General features: G+C 39.8%; 4 protein-coding genes across 8 annotated transcripts; 1 reads left to right on the forward strand and 3 right to left on the reverse strand.

Moving 5' to 3' along the window:
• Nucleotides 1–260: 260 nt before the first annotated feature.
• On the reverse strand, nt 261–3567 carry LOC103991409 (NAC domain-containing protein 92). 3 transcript variants are annotated; one of them, XM_018829063.2, is made up of 5 exons: nt 2745–3567; nt 1812–2644; nt 1462–1631; nt 1132–1391; nt 261–1019 (listed from the first exon to the last, which is right to left on the reverse strand). In XM_018829063.2, exons 3-5 carry the CDS (start codon nt 1625–1627, stop codon nt 504–506), a joined length of 942 nt encoding a protein of 313 aa, XP_018684608.2. In that variant the 5' UTR covers nt 1628–1631; nt 1812–2644; nt 2745–3567; the 3' UTR covers nt 261–503. The 3 variants fall into 3 exon arrangements, with proteins under 3 accessions (XP_018684608.2, XP_018684606.2, XP_065047778.1); XM_018829061.2 differs by having other exon boundaries at nt 1712–2644; XM_065191706.1 differs by having other exon boundaries at nt 1462–2644.
• Nucleotides 3568–3713: 146 nt separating this feature from the next.
• On the reverse strand, nt 3714–9994 carry LOC135678649 (RNA-binding KH domain-containing protein RCF3-like). Of its 2 annotated transcripts, none has more exons than XM_065191704.1 (8): nt 9841–9994; nt 7868–8489; nt 7004–7429; nt 6580–6837; nt 6196–6462; nt 6054–6112; nt 4211–4284; nt 3714–4047 (listed from the first exon to the last, which is right to left on the reverse strand). In XM_065191704.1, the coding sequence occupies exons 2-7, from the start codon at nt 8444–8446 to the stop codon at nt 4236–4238; spliced, it is 1638 nt and encodes a 545-aa protein (XP_065047776.1). In that variant the 5' UTR covers nt 8447–8489; nt 9841–9994; the 3' UTR covers nt 3714–4047; nt 4211–4235. The 2 variants fall into 2 exon arrangements, with proteins under 2 accessions (XP_065047776.1, XP_065047777.1); XM_065191705.1 differs by having other exon boundaries at nt 7868–8473; nt 9841–9988.
• Nucleotides 9995–13481: 3487 nt separating this feature from the next.
• On the forward strand, nt 13482–16733 carry LOC135678652 (malate dehydrogenase, chloroplastic-like). 2 transcript variants are annotated; one of them, XM_065191708.1, is made up of 2 exons: nt 13482–13639; nt 15268–16733. In XM_065191708.1, exon 2 carries the CDS (start codon nt 15271–15273, stop codon nt 16519–16521), a length of 1251 nt encoding a protein of 416 aa, XP_065047780.1. In that variant the 5' UTR covers nt 13482–13639; nt 15268–15270; the 3' UTR covers nt 16522–16733. The 2 variants fall into 2 exon arrangements, with proteins under 2 accessions (XP_065047780.1, XP_065047781.1); XM_065191709.1 differs by having other exon boundaries at nt 13493–13639; nt 15240–16733.
• A 161-nt stretch (nt 16734–16894) lies between these two features.
• Nucleotides 16895–25386, reverse strand: LOC135678651 (ATP-dependent 6-phosphofructokinase 5, chloroplastic-like). Its single transcript, XM_065191707.1, has 14 exons — nt 25263–25386; nt 23846–24210; nt 23292–23373; nt 22397–22470; nt 21398–21509; nt 21109–21204; nt 20930–21031; nt 20744–20818; nt 20396–20536; nt 20180–20296; nt 20006–20110; nt 19378–19458; nt 18476–18604; nt 16895–17426 (listed from the first exon to the last, which is right to left on the reverse strand). Exons 2-14 carry the CDS (start codon nt 24151–24153, stop codon nt 17259–17261), a joined length of 1590 nt encoding a protein of 529 aa, XP_065047779.1. The 5' UTR covers nt 24154–24210; nt 25263–25386; the 3' UTR covers nt 16895–17258.
• Nucleotides 25387–27718: the final 2332 nt, after the last annotated feature.

A 27718-nucleotide genomic window follows, 5' to 3' on the forward strand; every position in this document is an offset into this window, starting at 1 on the left:
GTGGATGATAGATGCCAAAATGCTACAATAGACTAATGAGGTGAAGCAGAATTATGTGTCTTGGAAAAGATTTTACAAAGATCTTCTGGTGACAGAGGGCATGATAACTTGAACTTGGACAGGGATGAAGAGTGATTAGTTGACCTAATTGATACCTCACACAAGAAATTTTTAGGCAAAGTTAATTGCAGAGTCAAGGGAAGGGACCAAAAGGTGATGTATATGGTTGTCACTCTCCTCCATCTTCCAAACGTGCAAGCTAAAAGCAAATCTGATGCGACTGCCGAGGTCAACCTCAACGAGATCACATCTGGATCAATTATATGAGTTGTTTCGTCATGATTTGGTACTGATCATGCAATCATGCAGCTCTTGCCCCCATGCAAAAATTATGGTATGTGCTACTCATCACTCTACAGATTTGATCTCTAGTAAGATTGAGTAATTCTTGAAATCAACATGTACAGTGGTCACTATGTTCTTCTGCTGCTCAATTCTTTGTTCTAGTAGTTCCATGACAGCACATCGAGTCGCTCTGCATCAGGCAGGAGCTCCTGGTAATTGAAGTTGCTTCTGATGGATGTGTAGATATCAGGCGCCATGTTGGTGATCAAACCTGTTTCCTCTGAAATGCTGAGAGCCTCCTCCTCCATCTTCAAGTTCTTGTCATTGCCACGGCCGTAGCTCTCGGACAACTGCACCGAACTGTCTCCTCGGTGATGCAAATCTACGAGGTTTGAGGTTGCTGGGCTGGTAGCGTTCGAGGACAGTGATAGAGGCAGCATGATTGAGTTCTGAGAAGGCTTTGCCAACTCCTCGGAGCCCCTCAGGCCCACCAAGCCATCGGAGAAGCAGGTCACATGGGTCGAATTGGATGCAGAAGAGAACCTGTCCTTGTTCTTGTTGTGATCATTCGCAGATAGGACCGGAACAGAAGATCTGAGTTCATCTTCAAACCATTCCATGTCCTGTTTCTCACCTGACCTTCTACAGAACACTCTACAGATCACCCAAGCATTCTATCCAAGCAGGAGGAGGAGGAGGAGGAGGAGAGCAGAAGAAGGAATACATCAAAAGAAGCCATAACGGAACAGAGAAAGTAACCAACGGAGGAGATGGGAAGAAGAATACTTGCACCGTGTTTGACCGATTCCCCTCCAGTCTGTACTCATGCATGACCCAATTAGTCTTCTCACCTTTGGGCGCCCTGCCTTTGTAGAAGACCAGAGTCTTCTTCAACCCGATCAGATTCCGTCTTCTGTGTATCTCCTTATCTTTTCCTGTTGCTTTCCAGTGGCCGGAATCGGTGGCTCTGTTTGTCCTCAAGCCAGTTGGGTACTTCCTGTCCTTCGTGCAGAAGAAGTACCACTCGTCCCCTACCTTTGTGCTCACTGCAGGACCAAACATGGTTGGTGGGATCACATGAGGCAGGCAGTGCAGAAGAGAGGTGGAGAAACTCACATGGCAAGTCCCATGGCTCTCTCTTGTTGAGGTCAAGTTCCCCAATCACAGTGGCACAGAAACTGGTACCGGCAACCTTCGGCGCAAGGTAGTGAGTGATGAGCTCCTCATCGGTTGGATGGAAGCGAAAACCTGGTGGTAGAAACATTTCCTCAGCCTCGATCATCAACCTGAGCATGCAACAGAATCACGAAGGAGGAATCAAACGACATCAGATCAGTTGTGCATATGGCAGGAGGAAACAACATACCCTGGTCTCGAGTCTCTGAGCAAAAACTTATCAAGCCAGGGAGACGACCAACTCCATATATAATAATAGTATTCAGGTATGGAGAGAACAGGAAGGATACCAGATACTGGGATGCCTGATGTTGCCTTCTCCGCTACGGTTTTACCTGCGGTTTGGACTCCTTGACCTTTGAATTGGGATTTGTGGCTGCAACAATGAGGTCATTCTGTCCCAACAATGATAGCAGCACAGAAAGGGATGTGTATGCTTGTGGACATCCCAATGCTCTGCGCCCGCCTTGTTCGTCACGAGGCCCATTGCAGGCGCTGGCCCCCGGTCGAGCAGTTCTGACGGCGCACAACACTACAGCATCTGTTTCGCTGGATCGAGAACTCTCGTCGCATTCAAGCCTCTGATTCCACTTCCACTAAGTTCGACATATGTTGCGTTGCGCCGGCCTTGTGTCGAACACCTGCGATGCCTTCTCAGAGATCGATGCAGAGGGACAGGAATGCTCACAACGATTCACGGGCACTGGCTTCTCATCCACGAGAGTCGCGTCTCGTTCACCTGACGACAGCCACAGACAGCCACTCATTGAGGCATACAATCAAACACTTGCAGCGTAACCTAAACCACGATGAGCTATAGCCCCATAGTAATTATTCAAAGCATCATCATTTAGTACAGTCACGTAGAACATGAGTGAGTTTCTTCAGAGTCTGTTAAAAAGGTTGGCTGTATAACATACAGACACAAAAGAGAATACTCGTGCTGTATAGCATACATGGTTCTCTCCATTACTTGACATAGTTTCAGATGCGTGCAATCTTTATATGCCCTTCTGTTCTCAGGAAGAACACTCAAAGTATAAACACATCAATGAACGCAAATGATAGAGGAACACATTAATTGGGCCATAGACTGATCGGCTTTGTTCCAGATCAAAAATCCCTGCACACACACACACAAACAAACAGATATATATATATATATATATATATATATATATAATAACAACAACAACAACAAGAAGATAGTAAAGATTACTGACTTTAACATCAAGTACATATGTACTGGTACATAATCTTGTAATTGCCATTACAAAGAATTCTATTGGCACTAATGGGGTCTCGATAAGTTTGTCGGTCTACCTGTACCTTGACTATCGATTAAAAAAAGGAGAGAGGATAATAGTTTAATCAGAAAAATACAACATAAGATCTAAGTTTACCTTCAAGAGGGGATCCAGGCAACCAACTGCACCACCAGATACTGAAGTATAATAATGTCACAGGACAAAGGTGGAGATGATACCTTTATACTTCTCGCATTTCTTTGACATGTAGCACCTCTCATTGTGAAAGTTAGTAATTCATAAATGACAGAATTAAATGAGAAGCATATTAGGCTCCACATGACAATGTCATGAAGTGGCCATGGCAGTTGACTGCAAAACTTAGAAGCCATGTAAAGCTATAAAAGCTATACACCTCAGAAAACCTGCAGAACTTATAATTGCGTTTAGAGCATTCTAATGCAAACCTCATTAGATTCTCATAGAACAGGATAGCAACCTTAACAAACTAAATCTCAGCAAAATCATCAGGTGGCACAACTTTCAGTAGAGATTGATCAGCAAATATATTAAAAAAACATTCTATCCATCTAACAACATAGATGAGCTAAAATACTCCGAGTTGATTTGAAACAAAGTATTTTAAAGTGCAATCCAGTGAAAGCCATTCCTTGCTAGGATATGGCCATTATCCAAGATTGGTTTCCAACAAATCCTCATTCCAAGTTTTTACAAAGGGGGATAGCTCCAAAGGTCGACCAATTGGATACAGGGCCTCCACCTATGATTGCAAAAGGACGAATACCCAACAATACGAAAAAAAAAAAAGGGTAAATTTTAAGTTTATCAATCACATCATGTCCAGAAAAGATCAGCAGGAGGAAGAAAAAAAACACAAAGGCTGCAACAGCAATGGAGTAGTAGAAAGTGAAAAAGAAAAGGAGATTGATCAAGCATGACAAGCACCTTCCACGACAGGGTTTCATTTCAAAGATAACATCCATAATATAGGCAAATGACTCCACATTCACAATTTGAGGAAGAGCTTGAGGTTCAAAGTACAAACAGTTATAATCCTTAAAACATTGTTCGAGAGAAGGTGGGGCTTTAAGCTGGGCCCATGGTTATGCAAATATGGCCTGGTATAAAGCGAAGGGCGTGGAGGAAACTAAATGGTATCATCATTGTATGTGGGCATTACTATCTCAGGCTCTGTTCATCTGTTCTTCTGGTTTAGGCTTGAGGCTTCGTATAGGCTGGCTCCAGGCTTCTCAGACAACTGTTTTAATAGGACAGCAAGGCAACAAAGGTCAACAAGATTAGCCTGCATAAGAATTCTAGTATAGGTTGTTGGTTCATTAAAGAGCAACACAGTTCTCAAAGCATATCCGGATTCATTACATGTATTCCAAATCTAAAACAAACTGAGAGGAGTGTTCTACCTGTTTGCCCTAGTCACTGGGGATTCTAATAACCACGATGTTTCCCGTGAGAAACTGTGTTTTGACCAGATAACCTGGTAAAGCAAGCTACAAATTAGGGTCACATAGATATGCAATCTTCTGTTGAAGGACATGAGAAGCTTACATATATACTGAGCAGTGATTATATTTTAGTCAACAGAAGCAAATGACAGAAACAAAGTCTTCTATTGCATTTGTAGAATGGACAAAACAGATGCCCATGGAGGTCCTAAGAACCTCCCAAATGTTGAACATCAAGTCCAATTAAGTAACCAACAGTAATTGATGAATGAACACTTGGTGAAGCAGGGAATAATCAATAGCATTTTTGCATTATAGATCAGCTAACAAATGTATAGGTTTAGTGACAGCAGGATAATGGTGTTTATTTACTATTTCTGAACGTGAAAAGATGTGTTAAATAACTTGCTTGCTTGAGGAATATGGCTCCATTAAAGATGAATCCATGTTCCTTCTGGAAGATTGTAGATGCTTTGTTCGAGACAAATCTACAAGTGATAAAATTCTTAAGCGATGATTAGATGGATCAGAGCCTATCATCAGACAGCAAGTTATGGTCACTCTGGCACGAAATCGATAAATCCAGGGGGGCAGATCTCAAATAATCACTTATTCAAGTTTCAGAGAAGACCCACCATTCAGCCAAAATTATTGTTCAGAAGAAGGAACATAATGCTGAGTTTGACAAGACCAGCTAATGCAAAGGTGTATCAGTACAAGTGAACTTATACTGATACTTCAAAAATATTTTGTGTTTTCAAAACCAGTAAATAGAACATCACCAATTGCCTCGTGTTATGAACTCGAACAGCAGAATGAAAATAATCTAACCAGTAGAGAGAACATCACCAAATGCCTTGTCTTATGAACTCTCCAACAACAGAATGAAAATAATCTAATCCATTCATCAATGAACTAGTGGCCACATGCAAGATTACAAGTATCTAGAAACGATTAAAGATCAAATCTCAACTCTTGGTAACATCAAGAAGATCTCATCCAATGATATACTTAACAACTCACAACAAGAACATGAATGGTTAAAAATCTATTTTCTTATGGTGTAAAAAGTATGACAAGTAGGAACTGGATGAGTTTCAACTTTCAACCATTTCATATTCTAAATTATAACATCTAATATACTAGCTAAGTAACTATCACTGCTTTCTACACCGAGTTGAGAAGAGAAATCACAGATCTAAGTTGTGCAATCCAATGGAAACCTAAACCAAACCAAGCTTGATCGATGTTTTTCATTTCTTCAGTTAACTTCCTGGTCTATTTGAGGACAGTACAAACCATGACCTGTAATTGAGGACAGCAGAAAAAGCTTCTTTTATCTTTGCATTACTATCCTCCATAATTTTCATTAAGTATCCTGAATTACGAACTTAAACATTACCTGAGGTCCTGAACACATCTTAGCTGAAATTTTTGGTCTCTGAATGTTACTAACCTAAATCTTAGGCGATCTAAAAATGTTTTCATTGTTTCTGTGATATTTTGAAATTTCAGTCTGTTATTCACCTAATTTGTAGATCCTTATGTCTTTACCCCCAACAAAATAAACATCCTTAAGATCCCTCCAAATGCAAGTAGAATTAACAAAGAGAGATGTCCAACAAATTCTAAATTGATATAAAAGACCCTAAAGAATTCTCAGCCCCTCCCAGAACACTTGGTTCAACCATCATATGCAACATCCCTAGCAAAGTTAAATTGGTAAAGAAGCAAACATTTGAAAACTCTGTTAATGAATCAACAATACATCAAATGTTATGTTAAAAAATGAACCCTTTACCCAGAACTTCCATGTCGAGAAGAGTATCCACCATAAGCTCCATAGCTGCTACCACCACCCTAAGGATGCATAGACAATTTAGTGCAATTCCAAGTAGCTAACATACAAATGTTGCCCTACTAACTTCAGAAATTGATCATACCTGAGAACCACCATAACTTCCATAAGTATCAGAGGTTACCAAATCACTAGAAGAACCGTATCCACCAGAGTAAGAAAACCCGCGTCCATGTGCCTTAGCATCCCTGCTCCCGTATCTTGACCCCTCAGAAGCATCATTTGGCAAAGGATGATATGGAATAGAAGCAGGAACTGAAGATAGTGCATTCTCTCTTTCAAAAAAATTGGCTTTCAGACGTGTTGTCACTTGTACGAGTGCATTTCTTGCAGTGTCAATGTCTCCACTAATCTATACAGAATCAACATAATGACACACAAGCAATTAACAAACCCTGTATGATTTTAATATACCTGCATACTCAAAATATATGCAACCAGCACAACTGAAACATTGTTTACTACTTACCTGAACCATCTCATCATCTTCAGAAGCAACTTTGGGTACATTTTCTTTTGAGAGTATACGAATATTTGCTTGTGTCGACCTCCTCATCTCAGAAATAATTGATCCTCCTTTACCAATTAGACAACCAATCCGTGATGTGGAAACAAGAAGGCGGGTGGTGTAAGAAGGTTCACCAGATTCTCTTTCAGTTTTTTCACTACACCGGGGCTGCAAGCGTACTGCTGCATCTATCGTTGAAGAGATTGGGTCCTCGAAGAACTAAACAAAAATAACAGTCATAAGTGGATGAAAACTCCATTGCTCTACCACAAGAACAACATACTCAGGCAAGTAACCTCATGCACAAAAGCTCATGTGTAACATATACTAGACAGGCATAAAGCAACATGAAGGCGTCACCAACGAGAACTAACAAGTCCCCTACCTCTTTTGCAGTAATTGTGATTATGCAGTCATCTTCCACAGATGAACTATCTACTTTGACAGATGCCCCAGATTCCTGCCTAATCTGCTTAATAATAACACCACCCTTGCCTATCACACCTCCTATGTTTGCAGAAGGGCAAAGAAGACGCAAGCTGAACTCTTTTCCAGCAGTTTCATCTCTTGGAGTTGGGTAAAAGGATTGCCAATCCACTGTTGCATCTCCCTTGTAACCACCATAAGAACTTATCAGTTGACCAATGCCAATGACTGGTGCAGTGGTGCCTGGAACCCCAAACTGACCACCAACTGGTAACATTTGAGGTGTGCCAGAAGAAAGCAGGTGCTGGGAACGAGATGGATTATCATGAAGGCGTGATGAAACTTGAAGAAGAGCCTTCTTTACAACTGATGCTTCCCCACCGATCTGATTCCATTCAAGTTGAAGTACAGTAAGCGTAACTTCATCAAAAAATAACAAAAAGATTATTCCATGACTTTGAATTAGATGCTTCATTTTAACAGGGAAGTTAAAAAACGAACAGCTCCAAATAGTATTAAATAATCATAATATGCTTGTGAAGTATGACCAGTACAAAAAAAAATGCAGAAGAAAAAATTATCCGGAGGAAAATTGAAAGCAGACTAATAATACAGAATAAAAAGCTCACTGACACTGACAGATCTTAGAAGACAGCCAACAGCAAGAATTGCCAACATCAGAATCAACATTCAATTTTATAAAATAAACAAAAACTTTGTAAATGCACAAGCAACGATTCCTCCCCATATATTTCATGACTAGAAGACTTTCAACCACATTTTTATGAGTGAAAAGAGGAAGAGATAACATGATCCAACATACCTGGAGTAGCTCATCACTGCTAATAGCACAAGCAGGGAGGTGCTCATTCTTAAGAATGCGTACTTGTGCACCAGTGTCACTACGAATACCTTGAATGATTTGTCCTCCTTTCCCAATAATACATCCAATCTGATCAGATGGCACAAGCAGACGAACAGTTACTTGAGGGTTGTCTCCATCAATGTCCTCGTCAACTGCCTCATCAGTAACTAGCCGCTCATGCACCTTAAAGAGAGCATCTTGTGCAGGACAAACTATATCACCAACATCTTCAAGTGTATTGGTTTCTCTCCTTGTGCTAAAAATGGTTATGACCCGCTCCTCACAACCAGGTATAGTCTCCCCAATTCTGATCTTTGCTTGCGTGTCAGATCTTAATTGCTTCACAATCTCTCCACCCCTCCCAATGATACTTCCTATCTTCCTTCCAGGACATAAATAACGAAAAACAGTATCTTCAGGCCCAGGAGCATAGGTGTCTCTTTCTTCACCAGGATTTCTTCTCTTGCTTCCTCCATTGTCGGAGTAGTCAGACTGTGAATAAGATCTTTTCCCATTATTGTTTCTCCGTCCAGCCATTGTTGCCAAAGGCTTGATATTCACCGTCTACAACAAATTCCCACTGCAAAATTAAGGTATTTGGTTTGAATACCAAGACAGTAAAAGAAGAACAAAAAGTTTCTCAACCATTCTAAAAAGCAAAATTTTCTGACACTATTCATGACAATTTAACAAACAATTCAAACAAATCAACATAGGATATGCCATTTAAAGCTGAAAGGGCAAAAATAAAATTACTGGAATTATTTTGCAACAATACTATCATTCAAACTGTAGTTCCATCAGCTAGCTGATCACATGACATCCCATGAAATGCCAAATGGTTTTTTCCAAGGGTGTTGGCCCAATCTGTGCGATAACCAAGGCACCCGGACAAAAAAAAATGCTAAATGGATAAAAAATAACGTAGAATTTTGGGAATCCAATGGCAGCAACTGTTGCGATATGGCCCATCAGCCCCTGAACCACCAGGCCAAGACACAAGGTGGTCGTAACTCTAAATCCTAATAGCAACTTATGACAGTAAGACAAAAGCTGATATTCATATATAAATACAAGCTACACAATGAAACTAAAGCAAAAAAAACCCAGCATGCGTTCAAGTACTATGCATCTTTGGATGGAAGATCACTGCTACAAGGTGCACATAGAAATAATGTTACATATTAAAGATAAATCACAAGAAAAACATTGTTAAAATTTAAAAACTTAGGAGAGAGTCCACTCTGTATCACCAAAACACAAATTAGGAAAACAAAATCCTAAACCAAGCACTAAATATCTAAAAATACTCCTACACTAGAGGAAACAAGGCAAATGATCAATCTATGTCAACCTTCAGTACTTTATGTATGATCTTTCTTCAGAAAGCTTCTATAAAGTATGGGCTCATCGCACTCCATAAATACGGGCATAGAGATAGATCAAATTCATACAGGCATGATAAAAACAAAAAAAAACTATGAACAAAGTTTCCATTACGCAGAAATGGAACACCTCGGCAGCATAGAGATAGATCTAATTCATACAGGAATGATTAAAAGAAAAACTATTATTCTGCATGGTAACGAAGGGATAAAATCACAAAAGAAAATGCCATCTTTCCTGGCATATTGAAGACAACCAACTACGCAACACAATCCATCTATTCAGGAACTAGGCAATGCCGCAGCTATTGCACAATTCGTTTCTCTACGAATTAATTCAATAAAGAAAAACTTCAAGATGAGATCCTTCGCATGTCAAATCGCCTCAACTACATCCTTGAAGTCGCCAACCTAACAAACCCCAAATCTAGCATAGGATGCATTCCAAGATCGTGCAAGAAAGCGAAACCAGGAAGATGCAACAAATGAGTAGCGGGCAAACCCTAAGCTTGGTGAGAGGACTCGCAAGACAGGAAAGCCTCATACCTCGAGATCTCGCTCGTTTCCGTGAAAACCCTTGGGGTCCGCCGCAAACCCTAGCACGGGGGAGCACGAGGAGAAGACCTTTCCAGGGAAAAGCGAATTATTTAGACTGGATGAACAAGGAAGGGGTTGGGATAGGTATCTATATCCGCTCCTCGATTCGTTTCGCTGTTCCAGACATATAACCGAGGGACCAAACACGAGAAGATCTCAGTATATTGGATACCCGAGTGGGGTCCACGGAACCAATGACTGGAACCCACATCTATCTCCCAGTAGCAACACGGTGTTCTGTGTCTCCTCCCTCGGTCAAGATGAAGAAGCCGAATCATCTTTTTTGTATGTGGATTCTCTCCCTGTGATGCTTTGCTTGGAACCCTGCAGTTCCAACATCAGAGCCGTCCGCTGCTACTGTGATCGGTAGGATTGCTCGACGAATTATGATTTAGTCGGGTCGTGATGATTTAGTCGTGTTGATGGCAGATCAACATAAATCGGTGGGACCATTCCGATTACGAAGGCATAAAGGTGGGGTCCACCCCGGCAATTTGGTTCCGAATCGATGTGGTTTGGCTCGACCATCACAACATTGGGTCCATAGATCAGGCCAAAATCCAACCCAAACCGAACCCAATCCCCGTCTTGCGATATCTAGACGAACCAAATCCAACTCCAACCCTTACGTGAATGAAGACAAGGTGAAGGAGAAGAAGTCTCTGCAACTCCACTGCATCGATGAACTCATCGTCGTTCTCAGGCTGCCTCCCACTTCTTCTGGGCCCGGTTCTTTCAATTCGAACAAAGTAGAGAGCTCATCAGACTCCATGTCCTCCTTGAGGTGGTCGACGCCATGACCATCTCCATGTCTTCCCCGCTTAGGTCTGCGTCTCCTGTAAGGTGATTGTTTCTGTGATGCATCAGGCATGTGCAGAACTGGAAGTATGAGTGGAGAAAGGACATGGATGCCAGTGAGAACTTCTCTAGCTTCATGATGTCCCGGTTGAGGTCCTGGAGGATTGTGTGAAGGAAAAGGTATTCGATCGGTTCAGCCAAAGAGACTGAATCCTCCATTTTGGTGGTTGGAAGAAGACTGAGAGTCGGAGAAAATTGAGATCTCACAGGACAGAATTCAGAGCAAAAACCAGTTAAAATTTCACAGGAAATCAATAGTTTCTGACAATCACAACAACATCAGAATATAAAGCTTCATATGCAGTAGAGGACTTCTCCTGGAGAACTCCTTTATTTGCATTAATACACATGCACAACTTAGGTTCCTCTTCTGAGGTATAGTAATACTATGTGAGTTACAGAAAAGTCAAGGTCTGGGAGGTGAGGGTGGGGTGCTGAAGAAGACACCACTCCTTGGGTTGGTGTTAGCTCCAGGTTCCTTGTAGTCCATCACCATCTCCTCCATGTCCCTTCCGGTCCACAGCCCATTCTAACACGAGTACCAAATTTGAAGCACTTCACTAACAGATCCATCAAGAGGAGATTTATCATGCACTTAACAGTACAAATCTGAAGCAAAACAAAGAAAGCAGCACACCTCAGTCTCAGAGAGGAGACCTCTCATGATAAGCTTTCTTCCATGTCCTGCACAGAGGATAACCAAGATTCAGCACAAGCATACTTCGGTAGGAAGAATATGACAGGAACAAGAACTCGAGGTAGACAGACAGACACCTTCACAGAAGGAGAGAGAGACGAGTGCTGTGACCAGAAACAGTGACAAGAAGCGAGAAGAAGCCATTGTTTCCCTTGTCAGAGATGCTAGCCTTTCCCAATTTCTCTATCTAAATAACACTGCTATTGCTTCCGTTTGTGACGTGAGAGAAACCTGTTCTTCACAGGGAACTGAGGTGAGATTGATTCTTCTGTGCTGTTTGTGGAAAGTGGGTTGGAGATTGGGCTTCAGTTAGGTTCATAGGCATTAGTGGAAACAGGTAGGCATCCAATAAAGACTTGAGGAGGGAGTTTGGGGTGTGACCATAAACCAACTTTCTCACGTACTATTTCTTAATGAGTTAATTATATATATTGATTTTGATTAATATTATTTTCATAATAAATATTAAAAAATAATTTGATTAATATAATCTACAGTTTAATCTTATATGCATCAAAAGATAATATAAATTATGAAAAAAAAATCAAGATTCTAAATTGATATGGTAGAATAATTTTGATTCATTTCCATCCGATCAAAAAATATGGGTTAAAACTTATTATTGTTTATTATCTGTCGCAATCATACAACTTGTAAACTTGGAACACATTCTTGTGGAATCCATTTACCTTCTTGGAAGTCAACGTGGGGGCGGAGGAAGCTCCGGAGAACAACAGCTTGCTTGTGAGTGACCTCTACGTGATGAAGGGAAGAGATGAGCTAAGGAGAGTAACGAAAGCAATAGCTAAAGAGAGACAAAAATCAAGACCGACCTCACCGAATGCAACACGTGCAAACAAAGAAGAATGCCAAATGAAGGAAACTTCCCAACAAAATCTACTTCGATTGGTGTATGTTTGTTGGAATCTGTTGTCTTAGTTATGATTGATTGAATTGAAGTCCTTTTGTGTGTTTGATTCTTGAAATCTAACATAAGAATTGAGATCAAAGTTGTTATAATCACTAATTTATATCAATACAAATATTTTTATTAAAAATTAGATGAATTTCTGAAAAAAGTTTTATATTTTTTTTGCACAGCACCGCAAGTTTAAAAAAATTACTACCGATAATCTTTTTTTTTTAAATAATTATTTTACCAATATAATCATCCCATTCATTTCGTTAGTCACCCCCTCTACCTTAAATTTACATTCTTACTTGTTCTATTACGATCGTCCTCTCACCTTCTAAGGGTCGATAAGTCAGGTGAAAATATAAATTAGAGCTGAGACTATAATAAAATAAAAAATTATAAAAGTAAAATAATTATTTCACGTAATTATGAGTGAATTATAATTTTTTTTTAATTTGGAACACGATATAGAAAAAACTCAAAGTTTTCTCATGAATTCATCACACACACACACACAAATATATATATATATATATATATATATATATATATATATATATATATATATAAGAGGAAAATGACTACTTCCTAATTAAAACGTGAGGAAAATGTTGTTGTTTGAAGTATCAACGGTTCTCATTCTTCGGGCCGCTTTCCATGGAACAAGAAAGCACGTTCCTCGAGCCATCTCTGGTCTTTGCTTTTTGGCCGGTCGAATCGAGATACGGAGAGGAGAGAAGTGGATTAGCTGCAAATAACACCCAGGCTTCAGGTTTTCGTATCAGAGGCATTGGATGGGAGCTGCGGGGCCAACTAGGTATCTCACCGAGGCGCGGTGATTGGTCTCTTGGTGGAGACAGAGCAGCTGCCTCTTCCGGTTCAGTGGGACATGGCATGCCTTAAATCTGAACCGCCGAGTCAAGATGCGAACAGTTGGTCGCTTATCAGATGTATGGGTATAATCAGAATTCAGGTCCAATTATGAAACAGATTGGGTTGACAGTCATGGGCCCCAGGATGCGACCACTGAAGGGAAAGCGCGAAACGCGTTTTCCTGTGTTTGGTATCTTGGTGGAGACACAGTAGCTTGTCTACCGGTTCACTCGGACCGGTCATAGCGTAAACGTACAATTGGCCGATCATTCGGCCACGCTTTTCGCTTTTCTGCCGCCGCTATTGATTTAATCGCTCAACAATCTCCGCCCACCGCCACCAATCCACAGAGCGAGCCAGCGAACGAGCGAGCGAGCGAGCAAGCGAACGACTATCCGTCCGAGGTATCCTTCCTTCTCTCCCGCTTTCTCTTTCCCGACCTTCCTTCTCGCTGCGCATTCTTGGATCTCCGTCTGTGGCTCTGTGTCTAGGTTAGGAATTGATGTTTCGTGTTGATGGCTTTGGAATACGAGAGCACAACGTAATAGATTCAAATTATGCCGGTGATTCTTGTCGTTGCTGGAGATGCTAGTGGTTTCCAGAGATGGATTTGGATTTCATTTTACTCGTTTGGTTGCTTGAGCTGTCTTATGTTTCGACCCCGGGGATGTGTCCAGCACATATTGATGGTCTCGAATTGGTTGTCAAGATCTAGTCTTGTTCTTGGTATCTGGATAGTGTGAATGAGACGATCTTGACTTCTGAGTAGGTGGTATTAGTTTCGAGTTTATTTTCAAGATCTATTCTTGGCCTTTGGTTTTGGTACTTGGATCGGGTGAATGGGGTAATGGTGTCGATTCTGGGTGGTCGCAGAGGCAGAAATGGAGTCTGAGGGAAGTTTAACGAAACGCCTTAACATTTTTAATTTTTTTTCTTGGCAAGATTCATTTTTTATCACAACCGCATTACAGATATGAGGAATCCTAAAATCTGGACTCGTTCTTTGGACATCTCGTGTCCAATTTCTTTTGTATATAGGGCAGAAGCTGAATTTTATGATCTTTGTATTTTTTTGGCTTTCTTTTTCCGTCATATTTATGAACTGTAGCATGTCCAGGACTTTATTTGGGTTAGGAAAGTTCGTTTGAACTAGTCTAACAGACGGTAAAAGCTTTTTCAATTGGATTTGAATTAAGGATTTGGATCCATACAAATTTGATATATTATTTCTTCAGTTTTCTGCTGATATATTTGTTTTAGTGTGAACAGTTTATGCTTTTTGGTTGGCCAAAGCATCTGTAATGCACTCTAAAGCATGTTCCACTTTAACTTGAGCATCTTTAGCATGTAGGTATCGTTTGTGCAGCCGCCTTGGTTCCTGATATGTTTGCTCTGAACTTTTTATATTAATATATTTTGTGTCTAACCCCAATCAATCTTTTTGTTTAAAGCTTCTTTGAAGAAAATGATGTTCTTTGCATTGCTTTCACTTCAGATGTCAAGGACATATTACTTCATTTTCTAAGCCTATAACAATCCATAAGTTATTTCATACTCAACGATATTAAACCACTTTCCATGAGCATAACATTTGAAAAGGGTCATTTGGTATAAGAATTTAACCCCATTGAAATCATGTTATAAGTTGATAAGACGGTCATCGCCTACCCTTGCTAGATCTAAATGATGAATAACACTATAACAGGCCTTCTTTGACGTCTTGAGAGTTTAGTTGCAAACAGTTGACAAGGTAATGATTGATCTCTAGGATAAGTTGAATTTTGTATCATCTATCTAAGTTATTTCATCCTAATCTTGCTATAGTTGATGTGATAAAAATGATATAATTAGTCTGCTAAGATTAAAAAGGTGAAAACTCTTCTCACCTCCAAGTCTTCTGTTACGGGGTTTAGATGGATATAATTTACTTGGAAGTCTAGTTGCAAGTTGCTGACCAGCTACTTATTTCTGTTAACATGTATATGTTTCAATCTAATTATGTAGCACTTCTTGCTTATTCCATATCACAAAGGGGATGGCATCGGTAGCTGGCTCAGCTCTGTCTGTTGGCTCAGTTGCTTCTTATGGAACTCAGATTGGCTTGGGAGCAAAACCGAAGCCTCTTCATGTTAATCACAGTGCCCCAAAGCTTTTCAAGGGTTTCAGTGGTCTGAAAGCATCATCATCAGTTTTCTGTGAATCAGAGACCTCTTTTATGGGAAATGGGAGACATGTTTCTGTCTGGGAGTCATTTAAGCCAAAATTGGGGAGATCGAACCTGAGAACAAAAAGTCAACTGCTGCCACAGGCTTCATCTTTTAAGGTGGCTGTTCTTGGAGCTGCGGGTGGTATTGGGCAACCATTATCTCTCCTGATTAAGATGTCCCCGCTGGTCTCAGCTGTGCATCTCTATGATGTTGCAAATGTAAAGGGGGTAGCTGCTGATCTCAGTCATTGTAACACTCCCTCGCAGAGTCTGGGTTTCACAGGAGAATCAGAGCTAGCCAACAGTTTGAAGGACGTGGATGTGGTTGTAATACCTGCAGGGGTTCCACGAAAGTCTGGCATGACCCGTGATGATCTATTCAATGTCAATGCCAACATTGTGAAGACACTGGTGGAGGCTGTTGCTGATAATGCTCCAGATGCTTTTATCCATATCATTAGTAACCCCGTGAATTCTACTGTCCCCTTAGCTGCAGAGGTCCTCAAGCAGAAGGGTGTCTATGATCCAAAGAAACTTTTTGGTGTTACCACACTTGATGTCGTGAGAGCCAACACCTTCGTGGCCCAAAAGAAGAACCTTAAGCTGATTGACGTGGATGTCCCAGTTGTAGGTGGGCATGCTGGAATTACCATACTACCACTGTTGTCAAAGACGAGACCATCTGTGACCTTCACAGATGAAGAAGCTGAAGAGCTTACAGTGAGGATTCAGAACGCAGGGACGGAGGTAGTAGAGGCAAAAGCTGGTGCTGGATCAGCAACTCTGTCAATGGCCTATGCGGCAGCCAGGTTCGTGGAGTCCTCTCTTCGTGCTTTGGACGGGGATGGGGATGTTTACGAGTGCTCCTTTGTGCAATCTGATATCACCGAGCTACCGTTCTTTGCATCAAGAGTTAAACTCAGCAGGAAAGGCATCGAAGCTGTGATCTCATCTGACCTTCAGGGACTGACCAACTATGAGGCGAAGGCACTGGACGCTTTGAAGCCAGAACTGAAGGCAAGCATTGAGAAGGGCATGGCATTTGCTCATAAGCGGATGGCTGCTGTAGCATCTGTCTGAGGCTGATTGCTTGCTCCAACCCTTGAGTTACCGGATGAAAGTGACCAATTTATATTCAGGTGTTCCAATTTTGCAGAAATTTACGGTTTTGATTGGTCTTGTGCCAAGTCTTTTTTTTTATTAGATGACAAGAATGATCGAGCAAAGTAGCTGTTCTCTATGGGTGTGGACTTTTGAATCCATTGATGTGTCTGTTGTGGCTGGCTCTTGAATCTTGTCTTCTATCCTTGTTTCATTGCTAACTTGTTAGCTACAGCATCAAGACCTGGCTGGTTGTTGTTAGCATACTCGATTGGATCACTGTTTTCTTTGATTACAGTGATTACCAAAGTGATGATGAGGATAAAACAAATCCAGCGAGTCAAACAAAATATACTATAATTGAATCCTTATTGGAACTTAATGTGGTGTACATGGAAACCCTGATAAATTAGTAGTTGCAACCTTTAAATGCCTCGAACTTTTCAAAAAATAGTTACAATACATATGCAAGAACCATTATTTGGTTGAATTTTTCTACAATTACATAGCAGTTTATTACATCTGATGTGGGCATCCTCAAATGATGTCTGTCATCCTCCTTTCAACTTTATTAATCACAAAACTGATAATTTACATGATCATTGTGTAAAAGAAAATTGGAAAATGATCCTTATTTAAAGCCTTCTATACCCCAAACATGCACACTTGCAGGAAGCAAGAAGCAATCTGAATAAGCTGCTGCTCCCTAATTAATATCAGCGGAAATCAGGCTGGCCTGTTGATGTCAGACATCGGTGCCACATTCTACTGTTGGGGTCGACACGCCTCGGAGATCTAATTACTTCTGGAATGGGAAGGTAGACATAATGGATATTGCATATGCCTGTTGTGATGCCACTGAATCCAGCAAATGCACCATGTACCTAACAAATGCAACCACATTAAAGAGGAGCATATGGATGGGCAACAATGTAGAGTCATGCATTTATGACACGTAGGTGCAAGCTGTACTGCTGAAACTATCAATATATACAATGTTTGATCCAATCAGATATGCTAGGAATGGATCTAAAAGAAATAGTGACTAATTCTCTCACAAGGGAAAGTGGTCTATGAACTTCTATGATGCAATTGCACTGCAGAGTGAGGTCTAGCAATATGAAGTGCACTGTTAGCAACCAAAAGAAGCAAAATGGATTTGTTTCATGTCACAATATATTTTTGTAAACAACACAATATATTAATTGCTGGATTGCATCAAAGAGAGCATAAGCAAACCTTATGTAATAAAAAGGATCTAGCAAAGTCATTCATCAAATGGCAAAAGAAGAAAAGAAAATCTGTTGGAAGAGGGAAAATGTTTAGTTGTTCAGTAATGGGAGGTTGAAAGAAGATCATGAGGGAATTTATGGAGCCTGGTGTCATATCTGATCAAACATTTCTGAACAGTTGGGATTTGCAGGGTACAAGGTTATTTAAAGAATAATTGGAGGCCATTGCGGAAGGCAATTCCCAAATTTCAGTAATGTAATCTGGGAAGAATGTAGTTATGCATGCATATCATCATATCCTCAGTGGTATTGCTAACACTTCAATGCTTCTAAACAATACCAAATAATATAAGGGTTGTTCAGTCTCATTCCATTCAGAAATTAGCAGCAGTTCTTATAACAAAAAAAGTAAAGAAATAAGAGGTATGTAGAGGAGAAAAAAAATGAAAAAGAAAATAGGAGTATGATGAAACAGGGAATGAAGTAGGCCTGCAACCTCCTTCATAATTGTTTATTAAAATGGTTTTTGCAATATAGAAACAAGCCTCATTGACTTTAACTGCTCATAGCACAAGTGCACTGTTAGTGTAGGTTCAATATTAGATAATCCACTGTATAATTTCTCAATGAATGCATTTAGATGTTACTAGTCGTCTGTGAGAAACATTAATATAACAAAAAAGAGGTAAAGCGATGCTTACAGCATTCTGGCCAAGCACAGTGCATAGGATAGCATCAGATGCATTAGCACGGCATGCTCGAACCATATATGTTGGGTCTATGTACTTCACATCTGCGGGGACACCTATATTCTTGAAATGTCTTTTTATCTGTAAAAGATAACATTTTTTGTGACAACATATTTAAAGCACGTGTATTTAAAACTAATGGTAATATCATAGGTAATTTGCGGCTTGGGATGTCCGCACTGTAAAACACTGGATATTTCACTGAAATATTACGATGGTAATTATGAAAAAAGATAGCACAACTGCACAAGTCTACTCATGGTATAAGCCGCAAGCAAGATAATTTTACAGGAACAAAAGGCATTATCAAACTAAAAGAGGATTATTCAGAATCTCTTTTCCACTTCAACATGAGTTAAAGAAGAAAAAAGTCATATAATTGTTGTGGAATTTTTACATCAAAGTTTTAACATAGCGTAGCAAACAGATAAAAGTTAGAAGTATGTCATAAACAAAAACATGTGACTAATGAATCATTTTTTCATCAAAATGTGTATCCTGCACAAAGAGATATATGTGACACACAAGACATGATTTCCTCTTAGGCAAAATTAGGCAGGGGAAACATATAAAAGCAGCAAAACATGAGCCATTCCGGATAAGGTGTAGTACAGGAGAAAAATGGTTTCTTAGTGGATGAGAAAGATGATAGATATTTTCCAACTTCATTTTTCACTCTGGGCACATTTTATGTCACTTACATTAATTTAGTTCAAACATTTTTTATTAGTGTATTCATCATAGCAGCATTCTTTTAAGCCCTTCTTGCAAAAGGTATGAAGTGTATTTATCTATCAAATTTTGTACAAAAAAAGGTTAAAGAGATAAATGAACATAGACTATGCGATGTAAACCTGTTGCTGAATGTGAACTCCAATATCTCCAAGTACCACATTTCCTGATGCATCTAATGCAGCTGACTTCTGTAGCAGTTCCTGAAAGATGATTAATAAATGTTGATTATAATAGATACAGTAAAATTTGTTTAATCCTCTTTAGCTATGTTCCAGTATATCAGAAAAACTCTACATTTTATTCGATGTAAATCATCACAGAAACCAGTTCTGATAGGCATGCATGTCATAGACTACAGGATGATTCAAGAAACATGCACTTAACTAGATAGAAACACTGCTTATTCTTCAACCTAGCTGCTAGCATTTTAAAATGAAACAAGTAGAAATCCAGAAAATTCTTCTTAATGCAACCAGAAGCATTAGCAGCACTATGTTTATGATAGAACTCTGTTTAATATTCTGACGATTGGCAAATTCAGAATGTTAAACTTTAGAGTTTAGACTACTATCAAGCTAAGAATATTTGAACCTCTTAGTTACTCTAAACATGAATTGCTTCTCCAAAAACTAGAATCATGTTAACATACAACTTATACCATAGTTCGATACTCACTGATAATTTCTCTCAAGAATTCATATTAAGAAATTATAAGAAACCTAACAGTAAATGGTGTCATCAGCTTACCTGTCCTGCTCCTTCAGCAACACAAACCACAGCTTTTCCTTTTGTTTTTATCAGATGCTCAAGGTGTTGCAATAAGCCATTTGGCCCCTCTAGCTTGAAGGGAACCTACAGCAGACACAATTGAATCATGAACTTATCATGAGAACATTAATACCGATCATGTAAATAGTGTACCTCTGGGATTAAACAGATATCTATCTGACCGCTAGAAAGTGATGCATGCATGGCTATGAACCCACTGCTTCTTCCCATCAATTTAACCAGTCCAATGCCATGGTATGCACTCTGAGCCTAAGCATAGGAAACAAAGTGACAAGAAAAGGCAAAAGGTACTATTAATTGATAATAATTGTCAAGGAGCAATGACCAAATAATAAATAGATTATTTACCTCAATATATGCAGAATTAATTGCTCGTTGAGCTTCTTCTACCGCAGTATCAAAACCAAATGTTTTGTCCATTAGTTGTATATCATTATCAATGGTTTTGGGGACACCGACAACTGACACTTTCATTTTTCTCTTGCGACACTAGTGAAGAAAAGCATAAGATCAACAATATCAAAAAGTAGCAAAAAGAAATAAAAATAACTTTGTGTAAGTATATCAAAGAACATTTCAGTAGTTTATGTGATTCATCATGTTGTCTGTTCGATCACATAAAACTACCAGGTGGTGATGTATGAGCTAGAAGCATAAACACAATTTAATCTCTAGAAAATAAGCAGCCAACGATACCTCATCATGTATGGCATTTGCCCCTGCATGTGTACCGTTTCCACCCAGTACAAAGAGCATGTCTATGGCCTTAGCCTGAAATGTTTGCTTGTCACAAATTAGCTATATTGCATGCTTCTAAAAAGTTAGAAAGTAAAATGGTAGAGCCAACAGGTGATATGCTAACAAGCCACAAACTAACTATACCTGAATATTGTCCACAATATCACTTATACTAGGCCCTCCACGAGATACTCCCAATAGACTTCCACCAGCAAGGTTAATGTTTTGAACCACTTGATGTGAAAGCTGCAGGTGAAGAATAGGCTAGAATTTAGCTAATGACATGATTATTCTACTTTTCAAGTCAGGAAAACAGTTCATACCGGCACTTCTCGTAAATTCTCATCACAAAATCCACGGTATCCAAATTGGATGCCAACAATGTTTTTAACACCATACTTTTCAAGTGTGAAAACTATCTGGAACCACAAAGAAATCGAGTAAGTTGCTCCTCCCAACTTTTATCCACAAAATACAAAAGAAAATATACATCTGTAGTTACTATACCTGAGTTAACTAAAGAAGGATAAAGTGCAAAAGCAGAATATCAAGGCAAACTTTGCAGTTAAATCAACAAATTGCAGTTAAATCAAAGCTAGTAGGATGACTTACCTGTCTAATGACATCATTAAGACCAGGACAAAGCCCTCCACAAGTGACAATTGCAGCTTTTACTTCTTTAGGTTCATAGTATATTTGTTTACGAGGACCAGCACGGTGAACCCTACATCAAAATAAAAATAATAATAATGCAGAGGAAAAGAGGAGGCAATGAAGAAAGGCATCATCAACTTGCAGAATAAATTGAACCAACCAGGCCTCAGGCCTAGTGGTTGGCACCCCTCTCCATCTTGAAGAGGTTCTAGGCTCAAAATCCTTAGGAGTCATTTAAATTATCAATTAAGCATTTACAATCAAAAGAATTCTGACTTTGGATTTGTTAATCTCAAACCCTCCTAACTGCCTTAGACTTGCCGATGGACCAAAACTAAAATGTTTTCAATCTCAGTTGACCAAGTTTACTAGAATAGGCCCAACAGCCATCATAATCTGCGAGAAAACTACAAAAACCCAAAACTACTGAAGCAATTAGGATAAGGTAAAAAACCAAATAAAATTATTAAGATTTTCATTAACTTGAAAATGATTTGAATTCTATTTTCTTTTGGTGTATCCTTGAGTTGGTTGGATGCTCAAAGAAACAAGAAACTGTTTCCTGAACAAACAAAGTAAAATAATCACATAACGTAGAAGAAATATAAGATTTTTTTGTTGTCTAATGAAAATCTAGGACTAGACAATTGTTGTTCCACAGAGTTTGAATCTTAGGACAACCACAATCCGTTCAAAACTTTTTAGCTCTATCATCAGTGTATGACAGGATTGAAATGTCTTACCATCTTAGAACTTTCCAAGTTAAAGTATAGAGAAATGACACAAGGAATTTAAAGAAAGAAGAAGAAGACGGAAAAAGAGAAAACAAGAATCACCAAGTTTCTATATGTTATATGTGGTACCCATGGGAGGTAAGTTAGACACAATATATGGCATGGGAAATCTTATCAATATATTGTATTAGTGGCAAAAAGAATCTATTGTTTAAAGCAATACCATTGCTCCACCCAGCTACAATCTGGATCAATGCACTCAGCTCCTGCAGAATTTGGTGAAGCAAACTTTATAACCTGAAAAAAAAGGACAAGACAAAATTCACAATTTACACCAAATAACGACAAACAAATTGAACGCTTCGGGATTTCATAGTTTGAAAAGATCATCAAAAGCAAATATTTAAATTTCATAGCTGACTGACACAAGGTCAAAAAAGCAAGGATATGTTAGCACACTCTCACCATGAGATGGACCACCAGGTCCATATGCTGGCCCATATACGTAAGTATTTTTCATATCTTGTCCCCCAACAGATCTATTTGTACTGAACTCATCTCACTGAAATGACTTGATAGAGTGCCTCCTCTTTTGAAAGGACTCCGTTCAACTCATTTTGTACATTCTTTTGAAAAGCTTCATTTCATACATTTTCTGCAAATTAAGATGGCATTGCTTGGAAAACATATATCTTGAATTCATCCCTTGATAGATCTTGTCAATTGCAAGGTTACCGGCAAAATGATGCATCCATGCCATGCTCTTTCCTACCTTTCTAAAAATAGGCCCATAGACATTTGCACATGTTAGTATCAAGTAATGTCAGTCCAATATCCACTACTATGCTATCCATTTGCAAATGTTAGTATCAAGTCAGTCAGAGCAAACAAACTTATTCAAGAAAGTAATCACATTATATAGTTGAATTTAATGATGCAACATATAAATAATTGTCTTCTGCATTTATAATTTTTTATCAACATAGTCATATGAAATATGTGCCTTTATGATGTTTAGAACTTAATCCATACAAGAAATAAAACAACACACCATTCTAGAAATTTTATACGATACAAGGAGAAAACTCTAAAACATCTCTCATGAAAAGAAACAAGACCTTCAAAAGTGCTCTATCGTCATCATTCACATAGCCGTACCATGTATCCATTGGTGCACCATTACCATCACCTAGAGGACCTCTGTCAAAGTCAAAAGAAAACCAATTTACATAGACTGAAGCTCTTAAGGAATAACTAGCATAAGAAGCATTTATAGAAAAAAAATAGTATTAATTAGCTTGTGATCGTCATGTGTCAATTTAAAAGACTTGTGAACCTACTATTGGCCGTTTCAAATTAGTGCAAGATAATTTTATGCAGGGCAAATTTAGATAAGAAAAGCATTTCGAAAGACCTAGACGATTCTTTGGCTGTAGGAAGGTCTACTAACTTGGTTGTAGCTTAAGATCATACAACTAAAAGTAACCAAAATTATATGCAATATGAAAAAGGCATGACGTTAATCTCAAACACAAAAAAAGCCAAGGATTTCAATGGACTTAAATTCAAATTTCATTGAGGAAATGATTTCACAAGAAGATCTATTATGAGTTGAGAATAAGTAGAAAATCTGAAGCATGATGATGTCAGAAAAAGAATATTGAAAAATTACCTGCTCTTAAGAGAAAACGTTGTTGGTCTTGGCTTCACATCAAGAATATCCGTAAGATGTGGCAACCTGAACCGATTATCAAAATCCTCTTGGAAGTGCTTTTTCCAATCTGGATCTTTAAAGTCAATTTCAGGATTTACAACTTCAACACTGATATCATTCACCTGGGATGCACATTTGAATATTCTTTTGAATCTTCTAACCTTCAAATGACTTGAGCGGAACAAAGGCAGGTCCATGTTCGAATGTTTGCCATTCTTTTGTAAATTAAGCAAACCAATGCTATTAGTTGATGAAGTAAAAGCCATTATACGTTTGCCAAATAGATGGGCGGCTTCCTGGATGGAAATTTAAAAAACAAGAATCTGTCGGACAAAGACAACAAAGGTAAAATGAGAATGGAGTTTTCCACGTCGTCAAAACACCACTGGCTTGTAAGTTGTAACTTCAAATGTCCTATGAACGCAAGGAAATTGAAAGCGACAATTTACATTATAAATTTTGAATAGTACTTCGCCTGGCAAGTGGCAACATACCTTTTTTTTTTATTTTGATGTATCAGAGCATCTATTTTAGAATCTGTGCAACAAGTAGTTAACTGTTCTTCTGACTGTTCTACTCAAGTAATTTCAAGTTATTACCTTCATATCTAGTACTAGATCATCCAGCCTAAAGCAAAGCCCTAACTTGGGACAGTCATCTATCGGCTATTCAGCAAGGGTCATCCCAGCACATGAAACAAGCACATAGTTGTCTTCTGGTGGATCCAAAACTTCAAGCGAGATGAATTGTACACATCTTAGTAATCTCCATTTAGTTATCCCAAAGTGTTCAACTTGTCAAGAAACCCAAAATATGGAGCTTCCAGGAGACTAATTTATGCATGAAACTCCATTAAAGGTTGCAACTTCATTCCACGGTCAGAGACTGATGGCACACCACCTGTGGCACCATCGATGTTCTTGCTTCACTCATTCCAGCCACTTATTTACTCTTTCTAAGTAAAAGAAAAAGCAAAAAGATCAGCCCTTTTTTTCTAGTAACCAATCCATCAGTTCACAAGATACGTATACGACAACAACAATCGCAAGCTGCAGCGACAATAGAGAAACATAACTACTCCTGCCCCTTAGACGTCCACATATAAGACAGCTCCACATGCAAACGAGTGATGGTAGTTGATCTTTTGCTCGACAGGGATCGATTACTGATATCAACAACGATCAATTGCCATTGGAGGTCAACAAAAGCTCCAATCTTGGCATCTCAATCGAAAGGCCAACTAAACCCCTACGTCTCGAGACAAGGCCGCTTCCAAAAAAATTGGAGCCACTTCCTTTTACCTAATCATCAAGAAGGCCCTCCGGCTACCCATTCAGATGGAGAAGAACTAGAAGAAAGAAAAGAACCGCCTCACCTGAGCGTAATCGAAGAAGAACTCTGATCGATCGAGGGGAATTACAACGTGGGTTTGCTCTACTTTCTCCGCCACCGCCACAATTCCAAGAAGCCGTCGCGTTGTTTCTTCCTCTCGGTTTAAAACACGAGGAGGGAAGGAAGGAGAGAGGCGTGCTTTTATTGACCGAGCGGTCAGCGGAACCCACCACCACCGGTCTCTCTACGGTTGGAATCTTCCGCGGTATGCTTACCCCCATAGTCGCAAGAGCACGTTCGGCACCTTACCATCCGTCCCCACCGATTACCTCGATAGCCATCGGGGAACTCATGAGTGGGCCCCACAAATCTTGACCAATCGAATCGGTGAGCGCTGAGTCGCGTACGATATAGGCTGGTAGAATAAGATGGTTCTTGGTATTGCCGTCATCGTACTTAGGAAAGCTTAGATCCAAATTAGATAACAAACACATAATTAGATATGCATTATAATTAAGTCAAATGACGCCCACACACTAAACATAAACAAGTTCTGTAGCCACATACTTAAATTGGCCACACAGCATGGTGTTCTACGTCACCGATGATGCTCATACGAAGATTCCAATTGCATGCCACATAATGACAATAAGATGCATCAAATACGAGTAATCCTATTGGATTATACGCTTGCAAACATGATAACACGCAAACTCGACTCAGATATGTGCTGATGGGTGGAACCACTTGGGTCATTTAGCTGGTCTATTTCCGAAGGTTGCTTGTTCTAATTTGGTTTCACGAGTTCCAGAATCCGATGGTCAATGGTTGGAAAAGAGTTGTGGAATGCTTGAAAAGTGTGCTTCAGTATCGGGTTGACCGTGATGTCTTGAGATAAGTGGATGCAAATGGTCAGACGTCTAGACAAGCTGTCGTATGGCGGACCGAAGTGTTGGACTTGCAGGGTCAGATTAGTTCCACACGGAGTTGTGGAACTGTTCTCCTACAATCGATGTTAGGGGTCAATTCAATGCATAACATGATCTCCAAGATCACAGGTTTGGATACCAAGATCTTATGATCTTGCATGAACATATATGTATATATACATGGGTATAATGCACAATTCATACAATTGCCCGAAAGTTTGGTCGAACGATTGATGTGATATCAGCCTGTCAAGATGATCAAACAGTGAATAGTATGGAGAAACATGAGGAGAGGGGGGAGGGGTGGGGAAGATACTCTCGTGCTTTGCTGGTCGGGCTTCTAGAGAGAGAGGGAAAGATTCTCTAGTCCTTCGCTGGTCGGGCTTCAAGGCCACCGCCTGCTCTTTTCAGCAGTATGTACGGGATGTGGGTTCCCAAGATCTTGTCCCAAGTGACGAAGAATGGCAGCGAGGAGTTGTACTTGTTTCCGTGGAACTGATGGTGGACGTCGTGGTAGGCGGTGTTGTTCCAGAAGAACAGCATGTGGAAGATGTTTCCCCAAGAAACCCTTTCACGGGGTGGTTGTACTGGCCGCCGAAGGAGTAGGTGACGACGAGGCGGTGGTGCCACGAAGACTGAGTTCTGGATGTCCTCGTCTTTTCTCGATTGCAGGCGATAGTGGTCGAGGGGAGGCGAGCATGGTGTACATCCCAGAGTAGGCCCAGTAAATCACAATGGGAGCTACAATGATCGATGTCCCATCGCTCAAACATGAATATGTTCTGACAAAGGAAGATGGTAGATTGCTTCGTCTACCATATGTTTGGCGGCACGACATGATAGTTTACATAGAACATGATCTGTGTTCTGTGCATTAGGATGTTCAGTGACATCATCCGGATCTAAATCCCTCCATAACAATAGCTCAACAACAAAGTATATGACTAAAAAGAGATACTATATCTGGAGGCATTCTCAGATTTCTATATGGATCTTGGCGTGGACCGAAAACCCAACCAAAGTATTGGGATCCAATTCGAGTCCAATTAACAGGTCGAAATTGGAAGCCTACTGCAGATCTTAATGCGGAAGGTGGTTGTCTTCTGAAGTGAAGGAAGATCCGAAGAACACAACAGGAGAACATGACAAGGATCATGGTGGAAAAGAGGTGAGAGAATGCAGGCGTAGAGGGAGGGAAGGATTCGGATAAAGATAGAAAAGAAAGGAGAGTGGGCAGTAATTAATTCATTGTCATAACAACAATTGTACATCGATGCACTGCATCAGATTTCTTGACGAGAATCCAATGGCCGTGGGAGACGACCAGTAGAGGAGGTCATGCTCTGAGGACACAGATGGGGCCTCAACATGATCTTTGCTATAAGGAAACAATCACACTCCAAAAAACTCACTCAGCTACCGGCCAATATTCTAATTTATGGGTGGTGCAAAGACATCGGTGTCGCCGGAAGAAGCCATCGTCGTACGGCATCGCCCGTAGATATCTCAAAATCCGGCATGGGTCGACGTCCACAGCGCGGCCCGATCGACCGTGAGCACTGTATCGGCC

This window comes from Musa acuminata, chromosome BXJ1-7 (assembly GCF_036884655.1).
Source record: "Musa acuminata AAA Group cultivar baxijiao chromosome BXJ1-7, Cavendish_Baxijiao_AAA, whole genome shotgun sequence".
NCBI classification, from domain to species: Eukaryota; Viridiplantae; Streptophyta; class Magnoliopsida; order Zingiberales; family Musaceae; genus Musa; species Musa acuminata.